Source organism: Erpetoichthys calabaricus, chromosome 1 (assembly GCF_900747795.2).
Source record: "Erpetoichthys calabaricus chromosome 1, fErpCal1.3, whole genome shotgun sequence".
Lineage (NCBI taxonomy): Eukaryota > Metazoa > Chordata > Cladistia > Polypteriformes > Polypteridae > Erpetoichthys > Erpetoichthys calabaricus.
The window spans coordinates 97,958,164-97,973,609 of record NC_041394.2 but is presented as its reverse complement, the minus strand read 5'-3'; the positions used below and the strand labels follow the sequence as shown (position 1 = coordinate 97,973,609).

The following is a 15,446-nucleotide window of genomic DNA, read 5'->3' as shown; positions in this document are numbered from 1 at the left end:
AACCTTCCCCAGATTTGTGCCTCGAGACAATCCTGTCTCGGAGGTCTACAGACAATTCCTTTGACTTCATGTTTGGTTTGTGCTCTGACATGAACTGTCAACTGTGGGACCTTATATAGACAGGTGTGTGCCTTTCCAAATCATGTCCAATCAACTGAATTTACCACAGGTGGACTCCAATTAAGCTGCAGAAATATCTCAAGGATGATCAGGGGAAACAGGATGCACCTGAGCTCAATTTTGAGCTTCATGGCAAAGGCTGTGAATACTTATGTACATGTGCTTTCTCAATTTTTTTATTTTTAATAAACTTGCAAAAACCTCAAGTAAACTTTTTTCACGTTGTCATTATGGGGTGTTGTGTGTAGAATTCTGAGGAAAAAAATGAAATTAATCCATTTTGGAATAAGGCTGTAACATAACAAAATGTGGAAAAAGTGATGCGCTGTGAATACTTTCTGGATGCACTGTATAACATGTAGACTTTGCACAATGTGGTACACTGCAATGATCAAGTTCCCGCCTTTCTTTTTGGGATATTAGTATTTATTTTAAAATGTGTAATTAACTGTGAAATGATGGCATGCCTTCTCATATCTTGAGCCACTTCTTTTATTCATACTGTTATCAACTTGGATTCCTCATGAGAGTAGAGTATGTGTTGTTTTACATAGAGGTCACCTGTAACTTTTCTTTTTAATAATGTTTTAGAATCGGTGAACTATAGATGAGTGTGTTTGGTATGTTGTTATGCAAAATATTAAAAGAAAAACTAGAATGGTAAATGGTAACATTACTTTCATGATTTCAAAGTTCATGATATCTGAATTTGTGAAACGTGTTTTTTAAGTTTGATTCATTACCTTCTAAAACATACCTTTTGTACTTCACAGGGATGCTTTAGTAAGAAGCAGTTGTAAACCAGCTTTCAGGCTGTATACTGGTGTTACTTTTCTGCATTTTATTTGTCTTAATTTTTTTTTACAAGCAGATTGATATTATTTTAGACATTGTAAAAGTAACATTTAAAATATATTTTTCGGGGAAGAAATACTAGAATTTCTATGTGACTGCAAGAACCACTTTATGTGTTTATTTTTTGCCATTTCTTACTGAAGATAAAAAAAAAAAGCATTACCAGCACAAAAAAGAGCACACACACAAACAATCGGTAATTGAGACTAGCTGAAATGTGTTATTTCTGTGTTAATATAATTCTTTGAACTAGTTGTATATAAATTGTTTTTAAAACCCTTTTAAAAGTATAAATATTTTTCAATAGCTATACTAAAACAGCAAATGAATATATAAAGCAATTCATTGCTTACTTTACTGGTGTAAACACAGTAACTGTATGGCATTTTATGTGGAGTGTCATGTCACAAAATCTCTGGTTGCCACAGTGCAGGTTACTTTTACATTCCGATTGTGACATTGGAACTGTGAATAAAAATGAATGGATGGATGATACTTTTTATATTCCTGGATATTTTATTGCCTCACTGTATGTAGAGTGCAACAACTCTTAATTTTGTATTTTCTTTTTTTTTTTTTTCTCCCCTTCAGAACCCATATAGAAGATGTAGACCAAGATCTTAAGATGGAAGCACATAATGATATCATAGCTCTGAGACTGGAAGGTAGGATATAAAGGAATTTCAAAATACTGTAAACACATCTCTCTATTATATAAAAAAAATCCTGAGACGAGACAAGACTTTTTTCAAGAGATTTTTTCAAGTTCCGCCCTCCTCTCAACCATATTCAACCACGCACACGGTACTCTCACCTCTCATTTGTGTGAATGCTTTTGACAGACACAGTATTATTGAAGAATTTCATCACAAAGTGTTATCGACAATAAAAATGAGTACACAGTTCAATCCTAGGACTGAGAAATGATGAAGTCAAACAAATTAATGCCAAAAATGTTGATTGGTTACACAGCAAATTGGTTAAATTCATATCAATAGACTATGCTGAAACAGTTGGTGGTGATTGTGCGGAAGACAAAAACATCAACTTACAATATCCCGAAGAATATCTACAAATGTTACCGCTGTCTGGTCTTCCTCCGCACAAATTACTGTAGAAAGAAGGATGTATTTAAGAAAGCTAATGTAGTACATATTCCGCAGATAACATTACACAACAAAGGAGATCTTGATATGTCATTCATATTAAAACGTTAACAGTTTCCCGTTAGAATAGCTTTTGCAAAGATAATTAACAAATCTCAGAGCCAAACATTCGAAAAAGTCTTTGTATTTAATAGAGAGAAAGAAACGAAATTCAATCATGGCAGTTATACTTTGCGTTGTCACAAATTCAAATTCAGTGTGATATTGACAAAAATGTAATTCAAAAAATTGTTTTTACTGAAGTTTTTCAGTAAAAGTGTAAGTTTAAAAAGTATTTGTGTGTTAATTTCAAAGCCAAACAGAATGATATCGTATTATGCAACAAATAACTCAAAGTAACTTTCAAATTACTACGTTTTACTCTTTTTTAATATGGTTAATTACCAGCTGTAATGTAAAATAGTTCTATTATGCATATGTAACAATTCCCATGAAAATTAAAAGCTGTTTAAATTGCACAACAGTGTCCCCATACACAAGTGACAGAACCGCAAAGAGGCTAGTGTGTAGCACAGGCACGGGGGTTTGCGAGCAAAGTGACCAGGGGGCAAAGCCCCTTAGCTTAATGTTACATTTTCCCAACACTGAATTCCCCAATTTTAACAAAGCAAAAACAGGATTTTATCATTTTTGTGCAGATTTACACAAGTATTCAGTCCCTTTAGTGACTACTTCTTCTTGTTCTTGTTCTTCTTCCTGCTCCCGTTAGGGGTTGCCACTTCGGATCATCTTCTTCCATATGTTTCTGTCCTCTACAGCTTCTTCTGTTACACCCATCACCTGCATGTCCTCTCTTACCACATCCATAAACCTCCTCTTAGGCCTTCCTCTTTCCTGGCAGCTCTATCGTTAATATACTTATCCCAGTATACTCCGCATCTCTCCTCTGCACATGTCCAAACCAATGCAATCTCGCCTCTCTGACTTTGTCTCCCAATCGTGCAACTTGAGCTCACCCTCTAATGTACTCATTTCTAATCCTATCCATCCTTGTCACACCCAGTACAAATCTACCTCCAGCTCTGTCTCCTGCTTTCTGGTCTGTGCCAACGTCTCCAACCCATATAACATAGCAGGTCTCATTACCATCCTGTATACCTTCCCTTTCACTCTTGCTGATACCTGTCTGTCACAAATTACTCCTGACACTCTTCTCCACCCATTCCACCCTGCCTGCACGCTCTTTTTCACCTCTCTTCCACACGCCTTGTTACTCTGTACTATTGATCCCAAGTATTTAAACTCATCCACCTTCACCAACTCTATTCCCTGCATCCTCACCATTCCACTGACCTCCCTCTCATTTACACACATGTATTCTGTCTTGTTCCTACTGACCTTCATTCCTGTCCTCTCCAGAGCATATCTCCACCTCTCCAGGGTCTCCTCAACCTGCTCCCTACTATTGCTACAGATCACAATGTCATCAGCAAACATCATAGTTCACGGGGACTCCTGTGTAATCTCGTCTGTCAACCTGTTCAGCACCATTGCAAATAAGAAAGGGATCAGAGCCATTCCCTGATGTAATCCCACCTCTACCTTGAATGCATCCATCACTTCTACCACAGACTTCACCACTGTCACACTTCCCTCGTACATATCCTGTACAACTCTTACATACTTCTCTGCCACTCCCGACTTCCTCATACAATACCACAGCTTCAATCCCTTTAGTCACTATTTACTTTAAATTGCTTTGGCAACAATTACAGCCTGGTGTTTCTTTGGATACGACATGACAAACTTTGGATTTGGAGATTTTCTGCCATTTTTCTCTGCAGAGTCTGTCAAGCACTGTCCAGATGGTGGATACCAGTGGTGGACAGCTATTTACATGTCTCCTCAGTTTAATCCGGGCTCTGGCTGGGCAACTCATGTGTTGCCTTTCCTTTGTGCTTAGGGCCATTGTACTGTTGGAAAGTGAATTTCTGGTCCAGTCTAAGGTCGAGTCCTCTGGTGAAGTTTTCATTAAGGATATCTCTAGACTTTGCTCCAGTCAGCTTTCCCTCAACCCTGTCTATTCTCCTAATCCCTGCAACTGAAAACAAACCTATAGCATAATACTGCCGTCACCATGCTTCACCAGTGGTATTATGCAGGTGGTGCCTGGTTTCCTCCAGTCATGATGCTAATCTTGGTCTTATCAGAACAAAGAATCCTGTTTTCCTCTTTTGTCCTTTAAGTCGTTTAGGTGCCTTCTTGCAAACTCAAAGTGGACTTCCATGTGTCTTTTTCTGAGGAAAGGCTGCTGTCTGGCCACTGGAGTATTGCAGTGGTGGTTGTCCTTCTAGAAGTGTCTCCCATCTCTAAACAGGTTATCTGGAGCATGGCCAGAGTGACCTTCAGGTTCTTGGTCACCTCCCTTACCATAGCCCTTCTCCTACAGTTGCTCAGTTTGGCCAGGCGGCCAGCTCTAGGAAGAGTGATGGTTGCTCTGGACTTCTTCCAATTACTAAGGCCAATGTGCTACTGAGAAGCTTAAGTGCTGCAGGCTTAGTAGCCTTTTTCAGATTCATGCTTTAACGCAATCCGGTCTGTTATTTCTGTACACAGATCCTCAAACCTCATGGTGTGGTTCTACTGCAATGCATATTGTAAATTATGGGACCTAATTTATACTGGGGTGTGGGCCTTTCCTAGTCATGTGTGGTGAATTGAATTTATCACAGGTGGACTCCAAGCAAGGTGTTGAAACATCTCAGTGATGATTAATAGAATGGAATGCGCCTGAGGCAGATTTTAAGTGTCAGAGCAGTTGGGTTTAAATACCTGTGTCAATATGATATTTCAATTTTTTGTTTAGTAAATTAGCAAACATTTCTAAAATCGTATTTTCACTTTGTCATTCTGGGTTATTGAATGTTGCTTGATGTGGGGGAAAATGCATTTAAGTATATTAGACCAAGGCTGCAACAAAACCAGATGTGAAGAAACTGAAGGAGTCAATGCTTTCTAGATAGATACTTTATTGATTCTGAGAGTAATTTTGAATGCACTGTAAACTTGAAATCTGTTCTTACTGGTATGTTCTCTCAGAACTGTACTATATATTAATGAAACATGAATTAATTAAAATAATTACTATCATGCAACTGTAAGCACTTCTATACAGATTTAAGAGAGCTACCAGCAGAGGCTGAAGTTCAGCAGATATCAAAAAACGCTAAGCCACAGGTACAGACCTCTTTCTGTTGTTAAACTATGTGATACCAGCATTATACTTGTATTTATATTTCTTGCATCAACTAACACATAGTGGAGCTAAAAACTGGAAGCTGTCAAAAACACAGAGCCTCCAAAAATTACAGAAAGCATGCTGTCTAATCAAAGAAAAAATCTCATTACCATAATTTTTCTAACAAATATTTGATTTCACTTGTGTATTTCACAAATCAGTGCTCTTTCATTTTGACTGAATTACAATTTAAACTTATCAGAAGGTTAAAAATAAAATATAGAAATGAATCAGTCAGTCAGTCATTATCCAACCCGCTATATCCTAACACAGGGTCACGGGGGTCTGCTGGAGCCAATCCCAGCCAACACAGAGCGCAAGGCAGGAACAAATCCTGGGCAGGGCGCCAGCCCTCCACAGGGCACACACACACCCACACAATAGGGACAATTTAGGATCGCCAGTGCACCTAACCGGCATGTCTTTGGACTGTGGAAGAAAACCGGAGCACCCGGAGGAAACCCACGCAGACATGAGCAGAACATGCAAACTCCACGCAGGGTGTTCTCCTTACTGCGAGGCAGCAGCAGTACCACTGCACCACCGTGCCGCCCAGGAATAAATCAAAACACCACAATTGCAAAAGGGGACCAGCACTTGCAGTGCTTGAATCACTAGTAGTTTTGTTTTTTTTTCCAGTTATCTGGATTTTGTAATCATTGCTAACGATCTTACTAGCCCTGCTGCTCAATGCAGTGTTTCGTTGCATATTTTACTAAAATAAAAATCAAATCACTTTATACATGTGGAAATTGCACTCTGTTGATTGGTAGTGCTTTTCTCTAAACGCAAACTGCAGTCAACCAAAAAATATTCTGGTCATATTTAGAGGTCACAGGTAGCAAGTCATATGTCCTGTGTTTCCCTGTTTAATTAATGTTAGGTTCTAAAGACAATATGCTCCTTCCTTCTGTTCTTACTTATTTAAGGATTCCTTTGTTTTGATTTGACTCTAAATTGTACACAAAATAGGAAGAGACCCTTTAAATTGAGAAAGGTCCGGACTGTAAAACAGGTCATTTTTACTCTTTATTCCTTTCAGTGGTGAAACTGCAAACTTCAAATTGAAGCTAGTTAAATATAGATATACTATATGCAGGGGCTTTCAAAGCATCCAATATCTGAGCACATCTAATATCAAATTGCTCAACATATTTTTATCCAATGTTATTTTTCTCATGTTTGAAAATCAAGTATGATTAAAAATACAAATTAGTAGCATGCAATGCGGACTGTAACTTATGTAAACATACACCAATGACACTTCTTGCTAATATGACACTAGTCATTAAACTATACAAATGTTTAAGTCACAATAAAAAAGATGTTATCCATATTACTAACCGAGAATGCTAAACCGGATGGACGCAGGGACATCCGGCCATGGGCCGTAGCCACAAAAAGACGTAATGCGCAGGCGCAAAAAGAGTCCGCGAGAGGCGGCTGAGGAGCCGCGAGAGGCCGTAGCCGCAAAAAGACGTACTGCGCAGGCGGAAAAAGAGTCCGCGAGAGGCGGATGAGGAGCAGCGAGAGGCGGACAAGACCACATAAAAAAGGAGTGAGCACAGAAAACAGGAGTAAAAGAAATGAGTCGCAACGAGCACCGAAAAAAGGAAAAGGCACATAAAAAAGTAGTCAAACGCAGGCTCAGCATGAAACACATTGCACACGAAACTAGCCCACCCCAAAAAAAGAAGAGGCTCGCGCACAACAGGAAGGCACCCCCCCCCCCCCACAGGCACAGGACGGGACACACACCAAGAGGGGGATTCAACAAGCCCATGGAACACAAAAAAAAGAACACAAAACCACCCCACAGACCCTACAAGCAAGGGACGGAACACACACAAAGAGGGGGATTGAACAAGACACAGGAACACAAAAAGAAAGAAGACACTCGCGCAACAACAATCCTCACCCCCCTCCCCCCCAACACATCCATATGAAGTGACACCCAAAGCCACATATTCTAAAGTGAACGTCAACACCTTCACACTAGGCGGCATAGGTGTCAGCATAGGTGGATCTCCTTACAATAAAGCACTATTAACCGTTCAACTGCAGAAAAGGAAAGATATTAACAGTGAGTGCGATCCTCCTTATTACTTATCCATATTTCGCAAGCTGAGAAAGAAACAAGTCATGAATACACGGTCACGGGTACAAAACGATTCGGAAAGGATAACGGGAACAAACACACGAACACGAAAGAAACAAGAAAATAGACGGCGGAGCATAAAACGGGCTTCTGAAACTCCAGGAGAAAAAATGTCTTGGATCAAAAAACAAAAAGCACAAGTGACACCGTTACAGAGACGTGCCCAAATGGACAAACACAATGAACGTAGACGCATACAGCGCGCGGCTCAAAGTGCTGCATCGAAACAAGCACGAGTTCAAACCGAAAGAGCTCGCGACTCAGACATACAAAAAAGGGAGCGAAGAGACAGAATAAATGAATGCAGACGTCTACAACGCGCAAATGAACTGACAGAAAAAAAGAAAGCAAGACTCAAAAAACAGAAAGATCAAATGAACGACATACAAAAACGGAAAAGGCTCGATACAAACAATGCACGACGTAGACTGAAATGGACTTTGCGCAAAGCGGAGGCAAATAAATTAAAAGAAAAAAATAGCGCGTCACAAATAATGGACATGCAACAACGCGGCACTCAAACGCCAAAAGCAAAACATGCACGTCGCGGACATCAACGCCAGACACATGTTAAACGCTTAAGCCAAATGGCTGAAAACGCCTTCAATAATGAATCCACTATTGAGGAAAATTCATTGGGATTAATGAATGTCATTTGCAATCATTGTCATTCACTTAACTTCCCAGAAGAAACAACTGGCAATACAAATTATGAATTTACACGTTGTTGTCAAAAGGGGCAGATTAGACTGACTCCTTTACATGCACAAATCTACATCCTAGATCCAGATGAGGCAATCTATCAACGAATGAACCTTCATGAAAACAAACAATGCACAGAGCTTATAACTATTTACCCGGCGGGATTACCACAACACAATCTTACCCTTAAAAACGGAACAATAATCATGCTATTAAGAAACCTTAACACTAAACAGGGTTTATGCAATGGCACAAGATTAGTCGTCAACACCATGACACACAATGTTATTCAAGCAACAGTTCTTACAGGATCACATGCTAACAATACTGTTCTCATTCCTAGAATTGACCTTACGAGTTCTGACCTAGAATTACCTTTTACATTGAAACGCAGACAGTTTCCCATTAAACCTGCATTTGCCATGACCATCAATAAATCACAAGGACAAACCATGGACAAGGTTGGCATCTACCTCTCTGAACCCGTTTTTGGACATGGACAACTTTATGTTGCCTTCTCACGTGTTCGACGTTCATCTGACGTTAAAGTTAAAATTATAAATGATCCGTGCCAAGGAAGACTCATTCAAGGACAAGACACCATCTTTACTACTAATGTTGTATACAAAGAAATATTCCAATAAAACATTCATATATGACAAACACTCTATTTTTTATTTATAAAAGCAGCATCCAAACCTGCACACTATTCTATATCTAATTCATACATCTCACTCTTTGTCATGCCCCAACGCCAGGGGTTGGCGAGCGAAGCGAGCAGGGGGCAGAGCCCCCTAGTGATTTGATAAACCTTAAAACAATTTCAGAACAGATTTGCAGTTTAAATGTTTTATTTTAATTTGAATTATGCATGCCAGGAAGTGAATTCTTCTAATGCATTCTGCCCATTTACCTTCAGTGCTTATAAATAAAAGTTTTATTTTTGCATCAGATAAAAGTTTAGCATACTGCTTATGATCTATACTTTGGCTTTCAATCATGCTGTTTAGGGCCTTTTCTGCTGCTGTGTTTTTCTTAATTCAGTTTTGTATAGCTGGTCCTCAGAATGTGTTGCCTGATTTATATTTTGTAAATGTTATTTGAACTCTTATACTTTTCTTTGATCTTATTTCAAATTTAATTTTTTGTTTTCTGACATTTTTCCCTCAATTGCAGTATAATGACAAAAGTTCTAAAGGCAATATTGAAATATCAATGTAATGTGAAAAAATGTAAAGCAAGATTAAATAAAAATTTTCCAAATTGCTGTACCTAATTTAAAAATAATTACAGTATTTTGCGCACCATAAGGCGCACTGGATTGAAAGGCGCACTCTCAATTGCGGGGCTTATTTCTGTACTTAAGCCATACATGAGGCGCACCGTATTATTCGGCGCATGCAAAAACAAGGTAACAGAAGCAAAACAATGAGTTTAGTTAAACCTTATTCTACTACGTATTTAAAAATACACTCACATTGTTTTTTGATCAGTCTGTTGTCACAAATCCATCGAAGTCCTCACCTTCTGTATCTGAATTGAACAGATGGGCAAGTTCGCCATCAAACATGCCGGGTTCCCTCTCGTCATTGTCGGAATCAGTCTCGTTGCCGGGTGGCTGTTCAGCAATGATTCCAGCTTTCGCGTAAGCTCAGACAACAGTCGAAGCAGACACCTTAGCCCAGGCATCCACAATCCATTCACATATGGTGGCGTAACTCACCCGGCGCTGCCTTCCAGTCTTAGTAAAGGTGTGTTCGCCGTCTCTCATCCATCGCTCCCATGACGCTCGCATCTTCACTTTGAACGCCCTGTTTACACCGATGTCCAGCGGTTGGAGTTCTTTTGTTAATCCTCCTGGAATGATGGCAAGCTCCGTATTCATTTGCTTCACTTGTTTTTTCACAGTAGCGGTGATATGGGCACGCATGGAGTCGCAGATCAACAAAGACGGTGATGCATGGAAAAACCCACCCGGTCTCTTCACATACACCTCTCTCAGCCACTCTCTCATTTTCTCCTCGTCCATCCAGCCCTTTGGATTGGCCTTAACGATGACTCCGGCTGGAAACTTTTCTTTTGGCAGCGTCTTCCTCTTAAAAATGACCATAGGTGGTAGTTTCTGTCCATTACCGTGGCAACCAAGAACAACAGTGAAAGCCGACTTCTCATGCCCCGTGGTGCGTATGGATACCGTGCTGGTCCCCTTTTTCTCCACAGTATGGTTCACGGGGATGTCAAAAGTGAGAGGGACCTCATCCATGTTGGTGATGTGGTTGGGCTGGATTTTTTTGTCGGTAATCTTGTTGCTGCAGTAGGTGCGGAAGATGGTCAGCTTTTCTTTGTAATCCGCTGGCAGTTGCTGCGCCACGGTAGTTCGTGCGCGGATGGCGAGATGGCGCCTTTTCATAAAACGAAAGCACCAAGACGGACCTCCTTGAAAGTGCTCAAGCTTCATGTCTTGTGCTATCGTTATTGCCTTCAGTCGAATGGTGACTGTAGAGACGCTTCTCCCGGCTGCTCTTTGTTCAAGAATCCATTGTTCAAGTTGGTCTTCCAACTCTGGCCACCTCGCCTTGTTCCCGCGGAAACTCTTTTTTGTCTTTTTAACTTGGCGCAATTCATTCTCCTGCTTCCTCCACTTCCGAACCATAGATTCATTGATTTTAAATTCTCTCGCTGCTGCTCTATTCCCATTTACAACCGCGTAACTGATAGCCTGTAGTTTGAATTGTGCATCGTAAGCATGTCTCTTCTCTGATGCCATTTTCAGGGTCCTTAGCCAAACAAATGTGGTTTCGCAGTGCACCAGTAGTACAATATACCTACCTGCCGTAGGCGTGGCGGAGGTAAGTGTACGTGGCTTTACGTAATGTTCTGCAATTGGTTTATCGCTGCCAGCGTTCATAGTGTACGTATTACTACGTCCCTATGTCGGCAGGAAATGGTCCGACAGTCAATCAAGCACAGCACTTACTAAAATGCACAACAACATTTTTACAGATTTTGGAACTCAGTGCACACATAAGGCGCACCGAATTTAAAGGCGCACCGTGGATTTTTGAGAAAATTAAAGGCTTTTAAGTGCGCCTTATAGTGCGCAAAATACTGTATACCTTTTTGAAATGGTTTATTTTTTTTTAACTACCATCATTTAGAAACATTCTGTATGTTAAGCATACCTCTCATCTGCTAATGCTATATCATTTTACTCCCCAGATGATGAAATTGGGAAGCTGCAGTATGCTAATATGGGCATTGATGGTGAGGATTGTTTCCAAAAACATAACTCATCGGCGTATTCTGACATACTGAGTGATCCATTCACAAGTGACTGCATCCCTAGTACAGAAGATGAATGGCGTAATCTGTTTTTAATGGACTACAATCCTCAGACAGACTTGCTAGTTTGTATGGTGTGTGGTGGATTGCAGCATCTACAAAGTCTTGAAAGTGTAAAGAACCATATTATTGAGAGTCATCCTCACTCCCTTCACTTGAATGCTGAGGAAAGGCATAGAATCCTGATGTCTTGGGATGAACAGGTTTCGCAGAGGGAACGCTTCTTCCTATCACAACTGCAACAAGGCATTACTCTCAATTCAACAGGTATTTTTATATCAATCATAAAATAAAAAAAAAATTGATTTAAAATGATGTATATTCTGTCACAAATAGCCTCATTTTTTAAAACAAAGCTATAGGTCATCTCTTTTCATTGTCTGATCTACAGTATATTACTAAGAAATCCCAGAGTTTTCTGAAGATGTGACGTTTAAAAATATTTCAAACAAATCAAATGCAAATTTATTAACGTGTGCATTGTACAAAGAAATCCTTAATTACATTTTTCTTACAGAGTAGTGAGAGTAATACAATACAAGCAACAGACAGTAAATACAGACATATCCAGTTGATGCAACATCATGCATTAATTAAACATCAGACAATGTATATTGATAAAACTCATGCATCTGTCAGTACCAGTGGCTATTGAGTAGCTTTATGACCTGAGGCTTAAACTGTCCTTGAATCTGCGTCAGATACTCCAATACCATCTTCCTGAAAAGGAGGAGATAGATAAGAATAATATCTACAAGATGGCTGAGCTCTTCAATAAAAGTTTGCCTTTCTAACATCTCATGTTTTGTATATATATTCATGAACCGGATTTTTTTTTTTTTTTTTTTTAGCATGTGTGGCCAAATCAAGACATGATCTTCATTTAAGCAGTATCTTTAGATAAAGGGGATGCAAGTGAAAAAAATGAAACTTCACATTTCAATAATTTATTCAATGAAAGAATTATATGCCATTTCTGTTTATAGGAAAAGTAAATGTGACTGTACCTTTGGCTGTGTTAGCTGGCATTGCCCACTGGCTGGTTCTGCAGATACAACGTCAAGTACAAAGTTTCCTCCTAGCACATTTCCCATTTAGACTATTTATACCTATTTATTTATTTTTAACCAATAAAAATAAATAGAAGTTTCAAAAAATAAAAGTAATACCACTGTAATAAAAACCTTCCCAAACATTATATGCATATCCACTCTCCCCCAATCCCATCATGAAATTCTTACTACGAAACAAAATTAACAAAAGCAAACCGAAATCTCTCCAAAACCCTTACCCACCCAAAGCCACCCAAACCATTCCCAACATTCTCTACACAAACTCCGGAGTTACATCTACAGATAGGTAGGACCACAAGATAGAAATAGAAACAATTAAAAAAACAGAAAAAGGTATTAAAGGAGACTAATGGTAATAATAGAATAAGAGCTAGGTTATATAGGATACATTTAATACATTGTCCACCACCACCCACAGAATAGCAGATTAGAAGAAGCATTATTATTTCTTATAGTCAACACTTAAATGTTAAATTGTTAGTACTCACCGGACATTAATTAACCAATGATTAACCAATAAATGCTTTAAGGCTTTAAAACAGTGTCACTATCAGTCCCTGTTCCTTTTTGATAATTTTGTAGACATAACGGGTGTCGGAAACCATCTGAAATTATGATCACCAAACATAAAAATGCAAAAGGAATGCAAGGTCATCTCCAAAGCCCTTTGCACTCCGTTTCTTGCAATGTTACCAAGAAAACTTCTGCCTATATTGAACTATCAAGAACTTCCCAGTTCATGGTGGAAAGAGGAAAATTAATCAAAGACGTTTTTAAAAGTTGATGATTAATGTTGAGAAAACACTACATAAAACATTCAAAGAGTATAATCCTAAATCTGGAGTGATGGCTTCAACCCTTACTGTATGTCACACACTAAACTAAGAAGTGGTTTATGGGTGAAAGCCAAAAGGGAGACCACTGTAGAATGGTGAACATTAAAATGCACGACTGATCTGTAAATAACATATCAAGAAAAAACTTTTTTTTTTTTTTTTTTGAGAAAATGTTCTGCAGACTGATGAAACTGCAATAGAGCTCTATGCAGACCAGTAACTTGTGTATAGGAGATGAAATAAGACATGATGGAGGCTCAATAATTTTGTTGAACTGCTTGCCGTTTCTGGTGCTGGAGGTCATGAACCTTTCAAGAGAATCCTGAATTAAGAGGACTTCCTGGACATTTTAGAGTGGAATGAGTTGCCTAGTGTCAGAAAACAATAGGAATTGAAGATCATGGGTCCTTCAGCAGACTGTGACCCAAAACATGCATCAAAAACCACAAAGGAATGGTAAAATGAAATAAATGAACTATGTTAAATTAACCACCAGTGATTCCTAAACACAATCTGATTGAAAACCTTTTTAAAAGAGCTGAAATCTGCTTTTGGCAAAAGAAATCATGTAAACATTCATGAACTAGAGCAATTTTCAGTTAGAGGTTGAGAGAAACTTCTAGCAGAAAGGTGCAAAAAGCTTATCGAGACCTACTAGAAAGGTTTAAAGACTGTCATTATTGCTGAGGATTCTTCAACAAAGTATCGGTAAAGGATACTGTACCTGAAATAATATCTGGTCTTATTTTTATTTTCTTCTGGAAAAACTAAGTTGAACAGACTTGTTTTTTGTTTAACTTTGGACATTCTATTAAAATATTCTAATGATCAAAAGTTTGAACATTTCCAATTATTTCTGAAGTTAATGTATTTTATAAACCTTAAATGTAGGTGTGGCAATAATATACTGACCACAAGTTTATGTTGTGGAATAAAATCACAAAACATTAGGATTCAGGAGGAGCTTTGTGGATGTGAAAAAAAGCTTATAACTCTGCACCTCCACATATTATGGAAAGTGCCAAAAGAATGTAGGGTTCTGGGGTCACTGCTCCTCACCATTCACATCCTGTGTGTGTGAATTAATAGTCTTGTCACACCTGGTATTAAGTGGACTGTTTAATAACAAAGAGTTGTACTGTGCCAGATGTGCATTATGTTGCATTGTCACTTGGTGATTTTAATGCAGAAAATATCAAGATGCAGCCAAGGTTTGAAAGGGTATCTATTCAGTTTTTCAACTTTTCAGGTTGCATCTCTACCATTTGCCAGTGATGTTGTCCCTATTTGGGTCTCATCAGATTGTGATTTCTGGTGTGCACTGGAAGGTTTCACATCTGAGAAGGATGTGGTTGAGGTTGGAATGAATAAATAAATCTGAGACTATGGTCTTCTCTTGGAAATGTATGGCATATTCGATACAGATAAAAGCAGCTGTTCGAAGTGGAAAATTTAGCATATCAAAGTTTCTTGACATGTGAGGGCAGAAGTGAATGGGGAGTTTGAACAAATTGATGCTTGGCTTAGGTTTTACAAACATTGCATTAGACTGTATTAGTGAAGCTGGAGTCCGTGGATGAATCTCATAATAACAAGTGCAGGACTGGAACCAATAAGTGCAGTAAAGGAACCAATACTGGATGTAGAGCTAGTCCATTGAGGGGACCACTTAAGCATACACCCGCACAGGCCATTGTAGAATTTACTATTAATACAACCTGCTAGTCTCTTGGAGGAAAAGCCAAGTAAACATGGGGAAAATGCCCAAACTCCACACAGACATCTACTGCTTTCATAATTCAAATCCAAGAAGCTGAATCCATGAGGCTGTAAAACTAACCATTGCACCATTATGTGGCCCATCTGAGAATTTTATTGCGAAAACTTCAGCAGTAGTTGATTTAATGTATACTGCATTCCACTCATTGCTTGACACAATGTGACTTATTTCCTGAA

At 38.9% G+C, this 15,446-nt stretch overlaps 1 protein-coding gene across 3 annotated transcripts in view; it reads left to right on the top strand.

Annotated features, from left to right (window-relative positions):
- The window catches only part of si:dkey-28a3.2 (uncharacterized), a 116,371-nt gene that overhangs the window by 89,250 nt on the left and 11,675 nt on the right, over positions 1 to 15,446 (top strand). For all 3 annotated transcript variants that reach the window (XM_028804035.2, XM_028804026.2, XM_028804019.2), the window contains 2 exons: positions 1,567 to 1,640; positions 11,459 to 11,848. In XM_028804035.2, the coding sequence (XP_028659868.1) occupies positions 1,567 to 1,640; positions 11,459 to 11,848 (464 nt within the window). The remainder of the gene's footprint in view (positions 1 to 1,566; positions 1,641 to 11,458; positions 11,849 to 15,446) is intronic.